Consider the following 21,414-nt stretch of genomic DNA (forward strand, 5'->3'; position numbering starts at 1 on the left):
ACCTTGTCATTGGTCGAGGAGGACATACATTGATGCGATGTAAGTAGTACATCGGTCCACTTTGATGTCAATCATAGTGCAACCAAGGTCCATATCATCACACATGACCAAATGACAGGCTTCATACAGTTCAAGTACAGAGCACCTGTCCCAAATATACGCCATCAATTTACAGACATCAAATAGTATAAGTAAGAATCCCATTCATGTTTTATTTCAACACAACAATAAACTGGAAGGCACCACTGCAAAACAAATATACACAATTGCCCACCCACTCAATACCAGTATTCATTACAAAACACAATGGCAAACTGTACAATTGGAAAAAGGGCTGCCCTAGGCAAGAATGGGTTGGGGGGGCTGGCAAGACTAATTTACTAAAAATCTAAAAATGGTTAGCTGACATAGCTAATTTAGTGACTGTCAGTAACTGATATGAGAAAAACTGCTGATGCACAACCAAATTTCGAAATTGCACCTTGTGTATTCTACTATTCTAACTCAACAGTAAGTTTAAGTAACAGTAAGTTGAGATCCCAAGGCGACCGACTGTCGCTTATGCATGGGGCCTGACCTGGTTGTTGGAAATCAATTACCCGTTTTCCCCTTTAACAAAATATTACATATATATTTCAGCTGATCATTTCAACATGATTGTGCGACTGTATGTGTACGTTTTCATTGAAATCCCCTCAACAGCAAACTAAATATTATGTGGAGCCACGACCAAATTAACACATTCTGCAATCGGTCTTTTTTATACAATCAAGACAATTGTACTTCACATTTGCTGCACCTCCTCCCACCTACATGGTTCATAGCACCAGGAACCTCATGTGGCCTGCACATGGCACTCATGCACATAATAGTAAAAAAATACTCTCATTAGTGGACCCATATAGTGCCATCAAAGGGAGACATGTCTTCGCAGTCCCCTATAGTGTTGAGTCAGAGATTCTTATACAGTCCCAGCCAAGTATTCAGACATTGTTAAATCAAGTGCTCCTCCTTTTCTGTAGCTTGGACTGCTCCCAGGTCAGTCCAGCTGACTGTTATAACAGTACACCTCCCCTGGGCCACGCTCAGTATATGTCCATTTGAACGTTCCACATTGTTCCCCACTGATCGCAGCCTTGGTGTTGGGTCCAGTTCAGTCCAGTTCTGGCTCTCTGCTGCTGGTTGGCTGCTCTGTGTCACTAACGTCCTCATCGGAGCAGACCCGTTGCGTGGAGAAACGGAACAGGCGCATGAGGTCCTGGAAACGGGCGCGAACCTAGAGGAGACATGTTTAGGGAAGTTACAGTAAAGGGATAAAAGGGTCAAATGGCCACCTCCTCAAAGGAAACATCTTAAAATCACACACAGACCCAATTCCATTTTAGTACCCATTGGTCTAGCTGCTGGCCCTTCACAGATCTAAATAGGAAGTAACATGGTTATGGTTCTATCCTGTTCTTTCAGCCCCATAGTGGGGCTATGGGAAGTGGTAAGGGGTAGAAATAGAAGTGGGTGTGGTTCTCGCTCACCTCATTGGCTGTCTTGTTGTCAAGTTGGTTGGAGACAGCCCGAAAGGTGCTTTTATTAGCTCCCTTCTGTTGGCAGGCGGTCAAGATGGCACGGTCCGCCTCCCTGTTAAAACATAACAATAATGAAACCAGATTTAATACAATTATTTCTATTGCGAAGCATCTATTTGACAATCCACCAGAATGGTAGAATACACTTTGCACCCCACACCTTAAACGAGCATACAACAGGAGGACAATGGCTCTAACCTGGTCCAGAGGATGACTTTCTCTCCACTGGGTGTAAGCGAGATGTTTTTGGCACAGACTGGGCGGTTAGAGCGATCCCCTTCTTTCTCCTCGTCCGCTTCATCCTCCCTTACTCGTTTGGCTTTTGGGGTTTTAGGACCTTGGCATCTCTTGGCATTTGCTGCTGATGACCTCTGGGAAGTGGAGTTTGTGTTGGTCACATCACCACAGCCTCTGTTCTCAGTCTGACACTGTAGTGAGGGCCGTATGTGGAGCTCGTTGAAAAAACCCCAGAACTCACCCTGCAGGTGGGTGTGACCTTGGAGAAGGGTGGCCACCTGCGCTTTCATCTGAAAGACAGAGAAAGAGACATCTAATGTCCTAATAAACTACCTAAATAAATGGACCCTCCTCCACTATGATATTTCACTCCCGTCTGCTTCGCTAGCTTTGATATTATGTTATATTGCCGTTTTCCAAGATAAAAAGTAGAACATGCTGCTCATGTGAAATCAATGTAGCACCCCCCAGCACACCTCCTTGATGCCAGCAGGGCTGAGAGTAGGGCCTCCTTGAAGGACGCTCACTATCTTGCAGTAGTGCGAGGAGGTTTCCCCAAAGCTCAGCTCCAGTTGTCGCAAGAAGCGCCGGCTCCGCTCAAATGCCTGCTGTTCTGCGAGCTACGGCAGGTGGAGGAGAAGGAATATTAACACTGACCACTGTCTGTCACACACAAATAACAGAGCAGTGGGCTTTAGTTTTGATGAAATTACACACACACACGACAAGTTTCCAAGTGTGTATTTACAAAGTGAATAGAAGGCCAAACCAGCACATACCAGTCCACACTCCTGGGCTTGTTCGAGATGGAGGAAGGCAGCAAAGTCTCGGAGCAGCTCCGGCCACTCATTCAGAACAGGCTTTAGCCTGGTGAAGAGTTCCACAGAGGTGTGCTCATCTCCGTCCTGCTCAAACTCATAGAGTACCTCCAGAAACTCCTTCACACGCCCCGGCACCTCCTGCAGGGCATGGCACACCTGGTCATAAAGAGCAAGAGTTATATTTGCAGTAGGATTAAGGATTTCTTAACCTCTTAGCTGTTAAGTCCCCTATATAGGAGATTTTGGGCGGTTCTGGACTGGTTCCGACTGACATTCTGGTGTACAAAGTGCTCTGTGAATGTCGTACGGTCCTGTTCCTTCTAGTGCCAGAAACCCCCATCTGTCTGCTCTGTGCTACCACTCTCTCAGCGGCGCTGACTTGAAGTGTCAGGTTTTAGACCCCACATTTGCATAAGGAGTGATTTTCTGGCCTATCCAGACAAATCATCAATTTGTTCTTCCTCTGAGTGACTGAGCCCAGCCTGGGAGACGGTATATGAAAGGGGACAGTCTAGCAAATACAACAGTTGAGGTTTCATTTCACTGTGATATTCTCAGTCAGATTGACACCTCTCAACAGGACTAAAAGAATTTAAACAAGACCACTTTCTCTTGGGTCACAGATGGCCGAAATTAATTCCTGCTTAAAGCTGCAGTTGTAACAAATCTGCACACATTTGAATGGCGTCTCTGCGCCGCTCAGTGGACGTTTAGGAGAAAGGTCTCTTGTCAGTTATATGAACTTGTGCCAATATTGTACTGTCACTAAGTAGGATCATTCACTGTTCTAAGGTGAAATATTATAGTAAGTCGCTTAAAATTGGATTGTTTCTATATTTAGAAATCATTATGAAAAATCTGATATTAGTGCAACGTACTTGAACTTGTGTCCTCAAAGTGAGTACACCTCAGCAATTTATAACTCTATTTTTTTTAACCAGAAAGGTGAGTTCCAGACCTTTCTGAAACTACACAACAGTTGTTAACAGCCATCTCAGGAAAAATAATCACGTTTGGGTATGTCTATTTAGGCAGAAATCTAAATTATGTTGATGAGAGGGTGGCTATAACTGTAAATAGTGCAACAACGTATTGCAAGTGATACACTGCATGCAATCGCAAGCTGCCTTATTCCGATGTAATATCGGATTGCATGCTACCCCAGTCCATTTCAAATGGTTATTTTGGCCAACTTTGCTCAATGCTAGGGGTGTTAATCAGACAGAAAATGTAGGCCAAAGCCTTTTAAGCACTTTGGGTGTGAGAAATGAGCTTTATAAATAAAATAAATTATTATTTACCCTGTTGAGATAATTCTGAGCCAAAGCCATTTCCTTCTTCTCCCTCAGGGGGTCGCTGTCGAGTACGTCGTCATAGTCACAGAGGAATGGTGGGATTTTGGACATGCCCTCGCTGCCAACTTCTCCCGTGTGATGCTGCTCGTGCTTTGAGCTGGGAGGGTTGGGGGTGTTACTACAGCAGCCTGGGAAGGACATCAAATCCAGCTGGTGTGGTTAGATGGGAGAAGAGAAAGACTCCCTCCTAATTCCAAACAGACCCCTAGCACTTTGTAGAAATCTGATAGCATTGATATATTTCATAAACCTATTCAATTCTATGTGAAGTGTTCCCCCCTATACACATTTAGCAGCGGCTGCTTCTGCAATGTGTTGCCTATACTGCAAAAAATGTATAATATTTATAATGGAGACCTATAGATATGCCCCAGAAAGAGCGCATCCAACGCCTTGCTAACTTTGACACTGCTGCTGAAAAAGACCCTAGTGGAAAAACTGTGTGTGTCCCCCTACATGTTGTGGTTTTTAAAGATTGGCGGGACGCTAACCTGAGGGTGTGCCTGATCGTTCGCCTTCTTCCGAGTCCTCTGACCTCCCCCCCGACGCCAGCCATGACAGTTTCTCCATCGTCTCCTAAAAGGTAAGATAACACACAAACCAAAACTATGAGTCCTGTGATATACGTGTAAAGAACTTGGTAAATACAATTTATTAATATGTTGTAATATCAACGTGTCACATGATCTCACTCACTTGCAGCTCTGGCACGGACAACGTGGACACCTCGGAGGCTGGTGATACCGCTTCCTCTACCTCCTGATCTCCCATCCCCTCGTCACCCTCTCTCCCTCCATCCCCCATGCCCGACGGTCTAGGTGATAGGGTCAGCGTTATCTCCTGCACCTCCTCTGACTCCTCCATGGGGTCAATGCAGTCAACGCTCCCCGGGGGACTGGCCGAGGACTCAGACAGGGCCAGGAGGGTCATTCCAAAATCATCCCCATCCTCCTCTTCCCTGCCACAGTCCTCTTTCTCTTCATCTCTCCCCTCTTCCTCCATTACAGCTGTGACATAGTCGTCAGGGGTCAGAGCCTGGTCCAGGGCAGGGGGTTCCGGGGAGGCTGAAGGCTGGGGCTGACCCTCACTCTTCAGGCTGCTTTTGAGTTCCTTTGTCACCCGCCGGCTGGTCCTGGAGGATTTGTCCTTGAATTGTTCGATAGGACTCGTAGTAGAGACAGAGGTTTGGGTTTCGGTACTAGTGGAGGCGGTTCTACTATTCATATGTGAAAACCAAAAGAGGTTTGCGCCACTGTTAGGGGTCACAGTATTCAGGTTTGTTTGTGGAGGGTTCTTGTTGTTGGGTGGAGGAGCTGGCAGCAGCCTGGGCAGCCTGCGGAGGTTGGCGAACGTGCTTAACTTCCCAGCAACCTGGTCTTCGGCCAATGGAGCGGAATGGGACAATCGGGAGGCCAATACCCTGGCGGAATGAGCGGGACAAAGGACAGCTGCAGCCACTGGGGCAGGCAAATTGAGAATGACTTGCAGGGGCTTCTGGGAAGGTTTGGGTTGAGGCCTGAGGGGATGTTTCAGATGAGGCTTGGTGGGATGCTGAAGAGGAGGTTTGGATGTTGCAGGGTGGATGGGTTGCAGTTCGTGCTGAATCACAGCACCTGTCTGCAAATTATTTTCTGAGCGTGTAGTTACACTTTTCAGACTGTGGGGGGCGCTGTGCGATACAGCAAGGGACAGCGAGAGGTCACAGTCTGGTGGAGGGTGACAGCGCCTGAAGCCGCAGCGCTGGAATGAAAGGCTGTCGGGGAGTTGGGGCGGGTAGCGAGTCGCGGGTGGGAAGCTGTAGTCCAAGGTCCTGGAAGAACTGAAGAGAAGCGTGTTGAGTGGGGCTTTCTTTGATTGACAGGCCGACATGGTTTCTGTATCTGGCGAGCTGTTGAGATCTTCGATTGCTTCGTAGATATAAGGCAAACTTCTCTGTAGGAATAGAACATGTATTTAAATCAATATGAACTATTTAGTTATCCAAATATCCAAACAAAGTTGACTTTTATCTTAACTGATACAAACAAACTTTCAGTCCGAAACAACCTTTATTGTTAGCAGACAATAAGTGTTTGCAATACGGTAGAAGCTCCCCTAAGAAAATTGGAATGCTAGATAGCCAACAATATAGTTTCTAACTATCCTAGGTGTGGATTTGTGATTGGGATCAAGCAGTATTATTCTAAGTGGTGGTTGGTACCCCCAGCCATCCGGGCATGGCTCTCTCCTCTCTCTCCACTGAGGGGCGCAGGTCACCCGGGTCCACTCGTTCACAGGCCACTGGCATGGGCTGAACCACCTTCTGGAGCCGGTAGGCCTGAAAAAGACGTAGGGAGAGGCACTTTTTGAGGCCCATTCGTTCGCATTGTTGATGGTCAACGCTAACATTTAGTTGAGTATTAGTTCATGTTAGTGGATGCAGTGGCAAGAAAAAGTATGTCAACCCTTTGGAATTACCTGGATTTCTGCATAAATTGGTCGTCAAATTTGATCTGATCTTCATCACAACAATAGACAAACACAGTGTGCTTAAGCTTAAGTATTTTTCTTGTCTCTATTGAATACATCATTTAAACATTCACAGTGTAGGTTGGGAAAAGTACGTGAACCCCTAGGCTAATGACTTCTCCAAAAGCTAATTGGAGTCAGGAGTCAACTAACCTGTGGTCCAATCAATGAGACGAGATTGGAGATGTTGGTTAGAGCTGTCCTGCCCTATAAAAACACTAAACATTTGAGTTTGCTATTCACAAGAAGCATTGCCTGATGTGAACCATGCCTCGAACAAAATAGATCTCGGAAGACTAAGAATTGTTGACTTGCATAAAGCTGGAAAGGGTTACTAAAGTATCTCTAAAAGCCTTGATGTTCATCAGTCCACAGTAAGACCAATTGTCTATAAATGGAGATAGCACTGTTTGCTACTCTCCCTAGGAGTGGCTGTCCTGAAAAGATGACTGCAAGAGCACAGCGCAGAATGCTCAAGGAGGTTAAGAAGAATCCTAGAGTGTTAGCTAATGACTTACAGAAATCTCTGGAACATGCTAACATCTCTGTTGACGAGTCTACGATACGTAAAACACTAAACAAGAATGGTGTTCATTGGAGGACACCCCAGAAGAAGCCACTGCTGTCCAAAAAATGTCCAAAAAATCATTGCTGCACGTCTGAAGTTCGCAAAAGAGCACCTGGATGTTCTGTGGACAGATGAAACTGAAGTTGAGTTGTTTGGAAGGAACACACAACACTATGTGTGGAGAGAAAAAGGCACAGCACACCAACATAAAAACCAACTGTAAAATATGGTGGAGAAAGATGGTTTGGGGCTGATTTGCTGCCTCAGGGCCTGGACAGCTTGCCATCGACAGAAAAATGAATTCCCAAATTTATCAAGACATTTTGCAGGAGAATCTGTCCACCAATTGAAGCTCAACAAAAGTTGGGTGATGCAACAGGACAACGATACAAAACACAGAAGTAAATCAACAACAGAATGGCTTCAACAGAAGAAAATATGCCTTCTGGAGTGAGTTATTGCTGTCAAAGGAGGGTCAACCAGTTATTTTTATTTAACTATTAAATCCAAGGGTTCAACATACTTCTTCCACCTTGCACTGTGAATTTCTACATGGTGTGTTCAACAAAGACATGAAAAAGTATAATTGTTTGTGTGTTATTAGATTAAGCAGACTGTGTTTGTCTATTGTTGCGAATTTTATGACCAATTTATGCAGAAATCCAAGTAATTCCAAAGGGTTCACATACTTCTTCTTGCCACTGTATGTCTATGTGAAGAAATCTAGAGTGTAGATTGTAATCTCTCCTGGCCTATAGAACAGGTCCAAGTTAAAGGAACTAGCAAACTAACTAACTAGAAACAAGTCATTTAGAAAAATGTGTGCACTACCCCAAACAATAAATAGTCTCACTAACACTTACTTTAGTAATACTGTATAGAATTTGTAGATCCAGGTTCTACCTTGATGACGTTGTTGGCATGGGTGGGTTTACACTTCTCCAAAATGTGGTCACGGAGCTGAGAGACCTTCTTGGCACGGAGCAGGTAGTGACACAGCAGCTCCTTGGGCTGGAGGGTCTCCCCCAGGTTCCTCAGGCCCAGGACGATCAGGCTGGAAAAACAAAATGGCAAAGAGCAAAAGACTCAGCCTACGGACTTAGTTTATTTCTCAGAGAGTTGTTTACACAAAAAAGCATACAGAAATCAATTTCATTTAGATTCCAAGTTTACGGACTACGGAAACAAATTGGTTTAGGACGGTGTGCATAAAACAGAGCATATACAGTGTAATATGGGCATTCTAGGCGGGTAGAACGTTTAGTCATTATATTTAATAGGTGATTCTTACCAGTCCTCTCCTGCGGTGAACATGCTGACGGAGCGAGCAGAATGCAGGGCTGGGTCCAGGCTGACGTGGGGCAGCAGCTCGGGGTACAGGAACACGGGCCGCGTGGCAAACAGCCATGCCAGCTGGGGGGGCATCGACGGATGCTTCCGGACTGGTAACACACAACGAACCAGTTAGTGTGAGAAAGATTAAAACAAACATGAATTAGGCCCAACATCCTAAGTGAGTCCAAATATTTTCAATTGAGACGGGTATGTTGTAATGAAACAGAGTATATGTTTGTCAGAAGTCGCCTTTACCTCATCAATTTGACTATCGCTATTGCTCTCGCGATCGCTTACCTCTCCTGCGTGTTCGTGGCTCGTTAGGGGCTTCTTGGTAAGGGATTGGGGACAGTGAGAGCTCCTCTAGCAGTGACAGTGCCCCCTGTAGGTTACAGGCGTTGAACACACTGGTGAACCCTGGCTCCACTGGGCCCCGGGTCAACTCCCCACGCTGGGCAAACATCTGTAACTCCATCTGAGGAAGAGGTAGGGAAGGAGTACATTAACTATATATATATTTTGAGAGAGATGAAAAGGAGGGAGATATGGTGAGAGTATCAGAGAGAGAATGAGAGTATGTTTATAAGTTGGTGCAGCTGAAGACATCAGTGAAAGTGTGTTTGTCAGTATGTTTCTCTCTCACCAGGAACTGCTTGGTGGTGGCAGCTTCGCTCTGCAGTGCAGCCACCGGGCTGGTCAACATTTGGACCTGGGTTAAGAGCTGGACGTGCTGCAGACAGAGGAAAATACAGTCATTACTGATCAAGAAACAAACAAAGGTTATCTTCATTGTGATTCCAGGATTGACCAGGATTTTACTACGTAGGTTGATTTAGATATTTGTTGTTGTTTACACCTTAGCCAAATACATTTAAACTCAGTTTTCCCAATTCCTGACATTTAATCCTAGTAAAAATTCCCAGTTTCAGGTCAGTTAGGATCACAACTTTATTTTAAGAATGTGAAATGTCAGAATAATAGTAGAGAGAATGATTTATTTCAGCATTAATTTCTTTCATCACATTCCCAGTGGGTCAGAAGTTTACATGCTACCAAATACTAATTGAGTGGATTGCCTTTAAAATTGTTTAACTTGGGTCAAATGTTTTGGGTAGCCCTCCACAAGCTTCCCACAATAAGTTGGGTGAATTTTGGCCCATTCCTCCTGACAGAGCTGGTGTATCTGAGTCAGGTTTCTAGGCTTCCTTGCTCGCACACGCTTTTTCAGTTCTGCCCACAAATTTTCTATAGGATTGAGATCAAGGCTTTGTGATGGCCACTCCAATACCTTGACTTTGTTGTCCTTAAGCAATTTTACCACAACTTTGGAAGTATGCTTGGGGTCATTGTCCATTTTCAACCAAGCTTTAACCTGACTGATGTCTTGATGTTGCTTCAATATATCCACATAATTTTCCATCCTCATGAAGCCATCTATTTTGTGAAGTGTACCAGTCCCTCCTGCAGCAAAGCACCCCCACAACATGATGCTGCTACCCCCGTGCTTCACAGTTGGGATGGTGTTCTTCAGCTTGCAAGCCTCCCCTTTCCTCTAAACAAAACAAATGGTCATTATGGCCAAACAGTTCTATTTTTGTTTCATCAGACCAGAGGACATTTCTCCAAAAAGTATGATCTTTGTCCCCATGTGCAGTTGCAAACCGTAGTCTGGCTTTTTTATGGCGGTTTTGGAGCAGTGCCTTCTTCCTTGCTGTGCGGCCTTTCAGGTTATTGTCGATATAGAACTCGTTTTACTGTGGATATAGATACTTTTGTACCTGTTTCCTCCAGCATCTTCACAAGGTCCTTTGCTGTTATTCTGGGATTGATTTGCACTTTTCGCACCAAAGTACGTTCATCTCTAGGAGACAGAACGGGTCTCCTTCCTGAGCGGTATGACGGCTGCGTGGTCCCATGAAGTTTATACTTGCATACTGTTGTTTGTACAGATGAACGTGGTACCTTCAGGTGTTTGGAAATTGCTTCCAAGGATGAACCAGACTTGTGGAGGTCTAAAAATGTTTTTCTGAAGTCTTGGCTGATTTCTATTGATTTTCCCATGTTGTCAAGCAGAGAGGTATTGAGTTTGAAGGTAGGCCTTGAAATACATGCACAGGTACACCTCCAATTGACTTGAATTTTCCAAGCTGTTTAAAGGCACAGTCAACTTAGTGTATGTAAACTTCTGACCCACTGGAATTGTGACACAGTGAATTATAAGTGAAATAATCTGTCTGTAAACAATTGTTGGAAAAATTACACGTGTCATGCACAAAGTAGATGTCCTAACCGACTTGCCAAAACTATAGTTTGTTAACAAGAAATTTGTGGAGTGGTTAAAAAGCGAGTTTTAATGACTCCAACCTAAGTAAACTTCCGACTTCAACTGTAACAACGCAGGGTTCAGGTCAATTCCAATTTAATTTGAAATTGCAATTCAATTCACTCATGAAGTGGAGAATTTGAATTCAATTGGAATTTAGAATTGAAATGAAATATTTGTAAATTTCCCAGTTAATGGAATATACACACTTAGTATAAAACAATTGACTGCAATTATTTCATAATCAGCCCGAATAATTATAAACATAATCAGCCCGAAAGCCTGAGGCTATTTAATTCATAATTGTGTAATTGTTTGGGATAATATTTAATTGGGAATAGAATTCTTGGAATTTACCTAACATTGGAATTGAGAGGAATTGAATCATCTCTGAATTCAAAGACTGACCTGGAATTGGAATTGAATTAAATTAATTTACAGGGACAGGGAATTTAAATATAATTGAATTTGTGGAACCACAAAACAAAGACAAAGACCACAGACCTGCTGGACTTGCTGCTGCAGTTGGAGTCTCTGGCAGTGGGAGAGGGTGGGGGTGAATGGAGGTGGGGGCTCACGGGGCTTGGTGACAAGGGCCCTGGGGGCCAAAAGACCCTGGCTCTCCAGCAGGGCCCGGTGATGCCGGATGGCGGCCAGCTGCTCCTTCACCGTACGGTAGCGCCCTACTGTCACCACCGCCATGGGGTCCCCCAACCTAGAGATCAAACATCAAACTGGGTCAGCTATACAGCAGTCAAATCAGACAAGGTTGAAAGTTGTCACTCAGAGGTATGAAGGTTGTGATTGGAGATTGAAAAAATGTCACTGGGTGGGTGAGTTGAAGGTATAAAGGTTGGTGGGTGAGTTGAAGGTTGAGATTAGAGGTTGACATTAATATTCAGAATTCCATTTTGAATGAATTCGTTATTCACTGTGTATTTATTCCTCGTGTCACTATTTCATTTTTGTTGCTTCTTTAACACTGCATTGTTAGAAAATGACCCGTAAGTAAGCAATTTACTGTTAGTCTACACAATTACAAATTTGATTTGAGAAATGGAATTCAATTGACCCCAAAACTTCCTGCAGCAGAGTGTACTTGTGAAGATGACACCGTAACAAAAACAACAGCAGAACAGTGTGTATATGACGTGCACAAGTGTGCGGGTATACTAACGGGATATCTGGTGGGGTACTGAAGGCGGGCTTCCCCAGGGCAGGCGCCTCTTCCTCCCTCTCCTCCTCTTCCTCGTGTCCTTCCTCATCTTGCTCCTGAGCAGTGAGTTCATCCTGGAACTGGAACACACAGAGAGAGATAAATACACCACACATAGACAACCACACAGACAACATAAACACAGACAACCACACAGACAACATAAACACATAGACAACCACACAACAGAAACACAGGGGTAAAGAAAGAGGCTACCGAAACAACATAACACAGAATCTCTTACGGTCTCAAACAACTCCTCCATCAACTGGTTCACTTCCTTTTCTGAAAAATAATTACGAAGAATGGGAGATGAGGGTCAGCGCCCAACATGGTCACAGCCTAGATGAGTTGACTCCATCTCTTGGCTGCTAGGCAGCTCCGTCCCTAGGGTCCCCATGGTAACTCACTGGGGATGCGGACGGCTCGGTCGTTACGGTAATCCTCCACGTCGGGTTCGTCGATCTCTGCCAGGAAGTTATACTCCGGGTCGTCATCATCGTCGCCTTCCTCTGAAAAGAGTAAGAGAAAGGACATTTGAGAAAGAGGAACTGTGTGCAAGAGTCAGTAAGTCAGAGAGTAGTAACACTATATATTATATAGATCAGAGATGGGCAACTCCAGTCCTCGTTCATCTGATTGGTGTCAATTTTCCCTCAGCCCTTTAAACTAACACAACTGATTAAACTAATTGCATTAGTTAATTATTGGCGTCAGGAGTGTTAGCAGGGGCAAAAGTATGTCACCAATCAGGCCCCTGAGGACTGTTGCCCATCCCTGATATATACTGAGCTATGACAGGGCTATTAAACTACTGAACAAAAAAATATATTGGTTCCATGTTTCATGAGCTGAAATAAAAAAACTCCCAGAAATGTTCCATACACACAAAAAACGTATTTCTCTCAAATGCACAAATTTGTTTACATTCCTGTTAGTGAGCATTTTTCCTTTGCCAAGATAATCCATCCACCTGACAGGCGTGGCACATCAAGAAGCTGATTAAAGTGCTGGGGACAATAAAAGGCCATTAAAATAACTCATCCAGAACGCCGCAGCCCGTCTGGTGTTCAACCTTCCCAAGTTCTCTCACGTCACCCCGCTCCTCCGCTCTCTCCACTGGCTTCCAGTTGAAGCTCGCATCCGCTACAAGACCATGGTGCTTGCCTACGGAGCTGTGAGGGGAACGGCACCTCAGTACCTCCAGGCTCTGATCAGGCCCTACACCCAAACAAGGGCACTGCGTTCATCCACCTCTGGCCTGCTCGCCTCCCTACCACTGAGGAAGTACAGTTCCCGCGCAGCCCAGTCAAAACTGTTCGCTGCTCTGGCCCCCCAATGGTGGAACAAACTCCCTCACGACGCCAGGACAGCGGAGTCAATCACCACCTTCCGGAGACACCTGAAACCCCACCTCTTTCAGGAATACCTAGGATAGGATAAAGTAATCCTTCTCACCCCCCTTAAAAGATTTAGATGCACTATTGTAAAGTGGCTGTTCCACTGGATGTCTTAAGATGAACGCACCAATTTGTAAGTCGCTCTGGATAAGAGCGTCTGCTAAATGACTTAAATGTAAATGTAAAATGTACAGTTTTGTCATACAACACAAGTTGAGGGAGACTGCGGGTATGTCAACCAGAGCTGCTGCCAGAGATTTGAATGTTAATTTCTCTACCATAAACCGGCTTCAACATAATTTTAGAGAATTTGGCAGTACATCCAACCGGCCTCACAACCGCAGGCCACGTGTAACCATGCCAGACCAGGACGACATCCGGGTGCTGAGGAGTATGTCTGTAATAAAGCCTTTTTGTGGAAAAAAAACTAATTCTGATTGGCTGGACCTGGCTCCACCCACCCCTGCCCAGTCATGTGAAATTCATAGATTAGGACCTAATTTATTTATTCCAATTGACTGATTTCCTTCTATGAACTGTAACTCAGTAAAATCAAGTTGCATTTATATTTTATGTTTGTAAATATTTCAGCTTTTATTTTCATTTGTTTTTTTCCTGTCTGAAATGTGCTGTATAAATAAAGTTGGATTTGATTATAGATAGAATAGAATTGTCATAGTGCTTATATCCAGTCCTTTCACATCTGGGTAATTGTTTCCCAAAGTTTATTTCGCCTTTATTTAATTAGGCAAGTCAGCTAAGAACAAATTCTTATTTACAATGACAGGGTTTTAACCTTGTCCGCTTGGGGATTCGATCCAGCAACCTTTCAGTTACTGGCCCAATGCTCTAACCCCTAGGCTACCTGCCGCCCCCATAAGTTAACTTATTTGCTTATATATCTTCAGAACTAGGTTTATATTTTCAAAACACCCCTTTTACCCCACTTGTCCTTCTCATTACAGAACTGGCTGAAGAGCTCAAATTGGGAAAAATACTAATTTTATTTTCAGTGTTATGTTTAACTCATTAGGGGAGCAATGTAAAAAAATCTTAGGAATATTGATTTGTTATTTTTGGACTTACAGGATAATGAGAATTTTGTGAAAATGTTGGTAAAACACATATGATAAAAAAAACTATAATAAATTATGAAATAGATAAGTACAGATCCTAATCGCAGTGATTCAAGAGGACATTTTGTGAAAAATGACACTTGAGAATTGGTTTTGTTTTTTGACAGCTTCGTGAGAATGTCCCATCTACACTAGCTGCCGAGAATAGTTGCTTGGAGTGGATTTGGAATTGAGCAGCGCACACACGCTCCACCCCCTCACCATCGTTGTACATGTCAGAGGTCATGATGCCCTGAAGCCAGTGGGTCCACTCAAGGTCCTCGGGGGCGGAGCCACACCCGTACATGTCAGGCGTGATGTCGGGGGCACAGAGCTCTGCCTCCAGCTGGCCCATGGGGACGTCCCGGAGGGGCCTCTTGGAGCGAGTACGACACGCCATCAGACCGTCCGCCATGGGTGGCTGTGATAGGGGGAGGGAGACAGAGGGTGGTGGAGGGAGAGGAATAGGGAGGAACAGACATAGGAAAGACAATATGGAGAGGTGGACAGGGTTGGGAGAGCAAAAGCAGGAGGTTACCAGATCAAATCATACCATCAGTATTAGCAGAGAGCCCCCACTGTAAATGTGATAGAGTATATTGTCCTCAGCAATATGTCTTACAATAAACAAAATCAATTAGGGTATTTGAGATATTAATAATTATAAACGCTGAATAAATGAATGTGACATTTTTTAGACATTTTAGAGCACAATATAAGGAGGATAATGACACCAAGAGTTTGTATGTATCATGTTCGGTTCACAAATCATAGGGTTTTACAGGAGGCATGTACAGTATAGGTCTAAAAAGTAACCTAAAATTAAGATTTTCCCAACAAAAAAAAGCATGTGAAATATCATTCCTCCCAATTAGGTTTCTATGTGATAATTGCCCGAACAATCTGAGACAGGACGAAAATATTTGCGCTATCATGGCGTGGAATCGCCCTGGTACCTGGTAGGGCTCCAGGCAGACTGGACCGATGGCTAGCTCCTCCTCGACGGCATGGAGCTTCTCCAGGAAGCTGAAGTCTGGAGGGGCCCTGGTGGTAGAAGGACCCTGGGGGCCATGGGAGGAGGAAGGTTGGGGGGGAGGGGAGGGCCCATGGGGACTACCTCCACCGTCAGGTGTCTGGACCTGCTGCGTTGGACCTAAGAGGAAAGGAGGAGTTCCATAAACATATCTCACAAGAATAGAATAACAAGTGCATATTATGCTATTTACAAAAGGCAATATTCTGGATTTTATTACATTTGACATAAAAAAAGAAAAATCTTTTTACAAATAAAAAAATGTTTAAAATGGTATTTTAGAGTGTGTCACCTGCATGGGGCTGACGCTCCTGTCGTCGTCCCACTGTTTGTGTATTCCCCTGTGGAAGCCTCCTCTGATTCCTCTAGGAGACGAGGCCATGCTCTCCATGTCACTCTCCTGAAATGTCTACAACACACACAAAGTTCAATACAGTCACTTATATATATATATATATATATAGAGAGAGAGAGAGATAGAAATAACACATTTTCTATTTAAAGAACTGAAATATACAATCATAACGTATCTATGGCATTCTAAAGGTGATACAGCGGAACCACTTTGTATAGGTTATTTAACTACAACAATGACTCCGTAAGCATGATGAATGCCTTACAATGCATTAAAGATTTAAAAAAATAAAATAATAAATAATAATAATTCAGGCCACAAGCTCACAACAAGACACAGACAAATCCTATGAATCTCTTACATCTTCCGCTGTCTCGTCCTCCTCCTCTTCGTCGGGGCAGTACTCTTCATCAGAGGAGTCTTCCTCCGCTAGTTGAATGTCAACAAACTGTGGGGCCTGAAAATGGACAAGCACTTCAGCCTTTTCTAGTACGGTGCCATACTTTCCAGTCAGGTATTAAGTGTTTGATACTAAACTTTAACAGCATTAGCAGGACGATTGATGGATTTTCATTGGTGGTGGCAGGTCGCATAGAGGTTAAGAGCATTGGGCCAGTAAACGAAAGGTCGCTGGTTCGAATCCCTGAGAAGGCAAGGTGGAAAGATCTGCCGTTCCGCCCTTGAGCAAGGCAGTTAACCAACAACAACTGCTCCCCAGGCGCCGATGACCTGGATGTCGAATAAGGCAGCACCCCGCACCTCTCTGATTGTGTTGGGTTAAATGGATTCAGTTGTGCAACTGACTAGGTATCCCCTTACCTTCTCTTTATTGACCTTTTTAATGGGTGAGATGTTCCAAGTGGGAATTACCTGAAATTACACAAAGATTGAATTTCAAGAAGCTCAATAGCATAACATGGCAAATCTAAATATATGCTAAAACGCACACATTAGAGGCAGTGAACTCACCACTCCTTTTTCTACCACTTCCTTGAATTTGGAACGTGTCATCTTGGGTTCCTAAGAGGTAGATGAGAAAGATGTTAAATGTAAGTGCACACAGAGACTTGAACGTGTCAATTCTCAACTGAAACCAACTGAAGAAGTCTTCATTTGGACATGGAAATGCAATGGTTGACACTCACAAAGACAGGCACGGCCTCCGTCTCATTGATTGCGGCTTTCATCATAGCCACCACATGCTCATTGGTGATCACTTCCTGTGGGTCAAAGGTCACAAACCAGGCTTACAATCAGTCTGTCTGTATTTGTCTGTCAGTATGTGAGGTTGTAGGCAAATTGTTTTTGTAGGAAATCAATGTTTCCACAAGCCACACTAGCTGCATAAGTAACATTGGCAAGGTTGCAGCTATGAGTGAGTTAGTGGTATGGTCGTAGTGAGTGGTCCCTTCTGCACTCACATGAATGATGTTGCGGACGTTGGCCGTGGTCAAGTTGTGTTGTCTGGACTTGTTCTCTAGTTCACGGTCCAGCTCCCTGTCAATCTCCAGCTCTGGACTGGCCCCTTCCTGCTCTCCGCCCCCCACCTCTCCGTCCGCAGCTCTCTTCTTCCTCTTTACCCCTCCCTTCTTCCTGCTGCCCTTGTGTCCCCCGCCCTGCCTGTCATCTGACAGAGAAGGAGAGAGAGTCAATCAGTCTTGCCCTCCTACAGTATGCTTTACTCATACTATAAAAGGAAAATGGTTAGCTGAGATAACCTCAGGATCGATTGTGGATAAGGTCCTGCTCCAAGGTCATTTTGTGCACCGTTCCTTATCTTGTTCATGTTGTATACAAGATGTGAGTACTGTTTCAGTATTAGTTGCTAAGGGCGGGCAGTTAATAGATATAGGTTCTCCTCACCCATTGTGATGACCAGGTCTGTTTCCTCTTCTGTCTGAGGGGGGCACTGTGCAGGGCTGCATTGGCCTGCCTCCTCTTCATTCTCTACCTGACCTGGAGATCCTGCAAAGCCAAGAGCCTCACATATTTACCTATATATCAATTGCTTAGGTAGGAGGCACAAAACATAGATAAAACGTATCATTAAAAGCTAAATGTGAAGTGAGAACTCCTCTCCTTTGCCCGTCTCCCTCTCCTCTACTTACCCTCAGCAACTAGAAGGTCTGAGCTGGGAACCTGGCAAATCAGGCCATGACTCTTGAACCTGGGAGACCGTCTCCATGGCGATGATGTCCCATGGATCTCCGGGACTCTCTCCTCCGTGGAAATGGTAACGATGGCACTGGCCTCTGTTCTGAGTGGTGATGATGCATTGTAGGATGCTGGTGTTTTAGTAGACTGTAGTTTCCCTGTCCTAATAGACTTGGCAGGGCCGCCTTTGAGAGAGCTGGACTTGCGTTTGCGGACCAGACTCATTGTGTAGTACCATCTGTGAGATTGATTGAGAACAACCATGGAAATAGTTTATGGTGTGCATGTACAACTAGTCTCGAGTATCTCCCCATCCTTGTGTCCTCTGGACCCTTTGATCTGCACTGGTCTGACAAGATGGGGGGAAGCCATATGGCAGAATAGAATATCCTAGCTTGTAAGTACAGATAATTCGATTTTACCTGTCCAGTTGTCAGCTCAGATTGGTTTAAATGAGACGCACACTATGTTTTGTACACATATGGTGTTAGCTACTAGTGTTAGCTAACGTTACTCCTACTAGTATTAGCTAACACTCAAAGCTAAATGTAAATACTTATCTGCCCAGCTCCTTCTGTAAAGTACTTACGTTAGCTAACTATAGGTGGTATGTATATGAACACGTTTGCATACAGTTAGCTTTAGTTAACAAATGTTAGCTCTCATTGAGTGAGTGGTGTTGGCCATGGTATCAATCAGTGGCAATGGCATCCTCATAGTGCCAGTTGTGATGGTATGACGGCTAGCAACCTAAGCTAGCTAACTAACTAAGTAGCTAACAAACTGCCTTTGATACTAGCTTGGAAATTATTCTCAACAGAACAACATTTAAACAAACGAATTTCCCAAAAGGCGAATAACGTTACTATGTTCAAATTAATTGACGAATAGGAGTTTTCAAAACAACACTTCATCTTACCCGCCACAAAACCGCTAGCTCCATCAGCAGTAAACGCAGAAAACTAACATTATGTTTCCGGGTGCAACACTGAGTTCATTCCTGTCAGATACACTTTTGAGGAGATGGGAAACTCAATTTCGAATCGTATTAACTCCCATTGTGTCAGTTGCCCATGCGACGTCAATGGGCCGCGCGGTGCATTCTGGGCGATTATGTGACAAGTAGAGCTCTCCTTCAAAGCTCTCCTTTCGCTAGCTCGAAAACCCAACATTAGCATGAATTTCGTCAACAAGAAGTACAACATTACAAATATTTTCAGAGATGTGAGATAATTGACTTGCTATATGTAATATCGTATATAGGAATATAGGCACTTTCTTGACTCATACACTGAGAAGGAATAGAGTCCTACAGTGGTGTCATTATACCCCCAAAAAAGGGAAACCATTTAAGAAACACTTAAAATAAGGGTAGTGTTTTGTGTAGGCTTACCCTGGCGTGACGTTTTGATAACCATGTAAATCTCTAGGACAAGATGACTTTTATAAATGTATTCGGTTCTATTTACTCTCAGATTCGAAAATGCTAATTAGCATCAAAGTCCTTGCAAGCTCCTGCACGTCATCTCTAGCTGACACCTTTGCTAACAGGTATTGTGACAATTTAAAACTTGCACAAGACAGTTCACAGAATTGTCCATTTAAAGAAATGTTGCCAATTTTTTTATTACTACATTTAGTTAATATTAGATGGTTAATCCAGAGATTCTTACTTTTGCCTCTATTTGGAAATCTCGTCCAGATCATCATAGCATTTGTAGTTCTTTATCATAGCCACATTAGCAGCTAATTAGCATTTCATTTTGGGGGGTAAGCGAATATATTGATAAGTCACCTTATCTAGAGAGATTTACACGGTAATCAAACTACAGCCCTTATTTGAAGTGTTTCTAAAATCCCCTGTGGGAAAACGATTGGAACCATTTCCCTGTTTGACTGCTAGGTTGTGTGGGTATTATGACTCATACTGTGGTACTCTATTGCATGATGATTAAATTAGCAACCACAACGCAACATGACAAGGTGAACACGATTGGTCGACAGTCTGCTGTGTGGGGCGTTATACGTTCTTCATTTATTGGCCAATGGGATTCCTATCTCCTCCTTGATCTAATATCTCTGTTCCCACCCCATAAAGTGCCATACAATGCTAATGCTGCTGCCGCTTCTCCTTCTTATTCTTCTATAGAATGGTGGTCCTCAAACAATTGTTATAGGTGTATGCTGCCACCTACTGTATTGGCTGTGTATCAGCCTACTTTTCTAAAATCAGCTGCCACCACATCATCTATCATCTGTGATTTACGTCCCATTCCTGCACTACAGTTGACAACCATGGCCACGAACGCCAAAACAAACAACCTTCTTGAAGCACATGTTATTCCTATCTCTCTCTATTGGCCTCAGCCTACTCACAAGGATCCTCTTAGGATCAGGCTGGTCATGGCTCACAACACCATTATCCCAGAAACCCTAGACCCACTCCAATTTGTATACCGCCCCAACAGATTCACAGATGATGCAATCTCTATTGCACTCCACACTGCCCTTTCCCACCTGGACAAAAGGAACACCTATGTGAGAATGCTATTAATAGACTACAGCTCAGCGTTCAACACCATAGTGCCCTCAAAGCTCATCAAACAATAAGCTAAGGACCCTGGGACTAAACACCTCCCTCTGCAACTGGATCCTGGACTTCCTGACGGGCCGCCCCCAGGTGGTAAGGGTAGGTAACAACACATTCACCACGCTGATCCTCAACACAGGGGCCCCTCATGGGTGCGTGCTCAGTCCCCTCCTGTACTCCCTGTTCACTCATGAATGCACGGCCAGGCACGACTCCAACACCATCATTAAGTTTGCCGATGACACAATAGTGGTAGGCCTGATCACCAACAATGACAAGACAGCCTATAGGGTGCCAGGACAACAACCTCTCCATCAACGTGATCAGGACAAAGGAGATGATTGTGCTCTACAGGAAAAGGAGGACTGAGCACGCCCCCATTCTCATCAAATGGGCTGTAGTGGAGCAGGTTGACAGCTTCAAATTCCTTGGTGTCCACATTACCAACAAACTAACATGGTCCAAGCACACCAAGACAGTCGCAAAGGGGCACAATAAAAACTATTTCCCCTCAGGAGACTGAAAAGATTTGGCATGGGTCCTCAGATCCTCAAAAGGTTCGACAGCTGCACCATCAAGAGCATGGTTGGTTGCATCACTGCCTGGTATGGCAACTGCTCGGCCTTTGACCGCAAGGCACGACAGAGGGTAATGCGTACGGCCCAGTACATCACCGGGGCCAAGCTTCCTGCCATCCACGACCTCTATACCAGGCAGTGTCAGAGGAAGGACCCTAAAAATTGTCTAAGAGGCCTCCCGGGTGGCGCAGTGATCTAAGGCACTGCATCACAGTGCTAGCTGTGCCACCAGAGACTCTGGGTTCG

At 44.4% G+C, this 21,414-nt stretch overlaps 1 protein-coding gene across 1 annotated transcript; it reads right to left on the reverse strand.

Annotated features, from left to right (window-relative positions):
• Positions 1-188: 188 nt before the first annotated feature.
• Positions 189-19,020, reverse strand: LOC115128448 (GON-4-like protein). Its single transcript, XM_029658298.2, is given in 29 exon segments — positions 189-1,276; positions 1,530-1,632; positions 1,779-2,107; positions 2,294-2,437; positions 2,597-2,794; positions 3,940-4,121; positions 4,485-4,569; positions 4,690-5,925; positions 6,194-6,310; positions 7,973-8,123; positions 8,361-8,511; positions 8,702-8,879; positions 9,048-9,134; positions 11,232-11,442; positions 11,905-12,023; positions 12,188-12,228; positions 12,354-12,455; positions 14,681-14,879; positions 15,415-15,557; positions 15,560-15,611; positions 15,784-15,900; positions 16,208-16,303; positions 16,666-16,716; positions 16,816-16,866; positions 16,992-17,066; positions 17,268-17,473; positions 17,710-17,811; positions 17,955-18,238; positions 18,920-19,020. Coding segments are annotated over 28 exon segments (4,920 nt in total). The 5' UTR covers positions 18,226-18,238; positions 18,920-19,020; the 3' UTR covers positions 189-1,153.
• Positions 19,021-21,414: the final 2,394 nt, after the last annotated feature.

Source organism: Oncorhynchus nerka, linkage group LG4 (genome assembly GCF_034236695.1).
Source record: "Oncorhynchus nerka isolate Pitt River linkage group LG4, Oner_Uvic_2.0, whole genome shotgun sequence".
NCBI lineage: Eukaryota > Metazoa > Chordata > Actinopteri > Salmoniformes > Salmonidae > Oncorhynchus > Oncorhynchus nerka.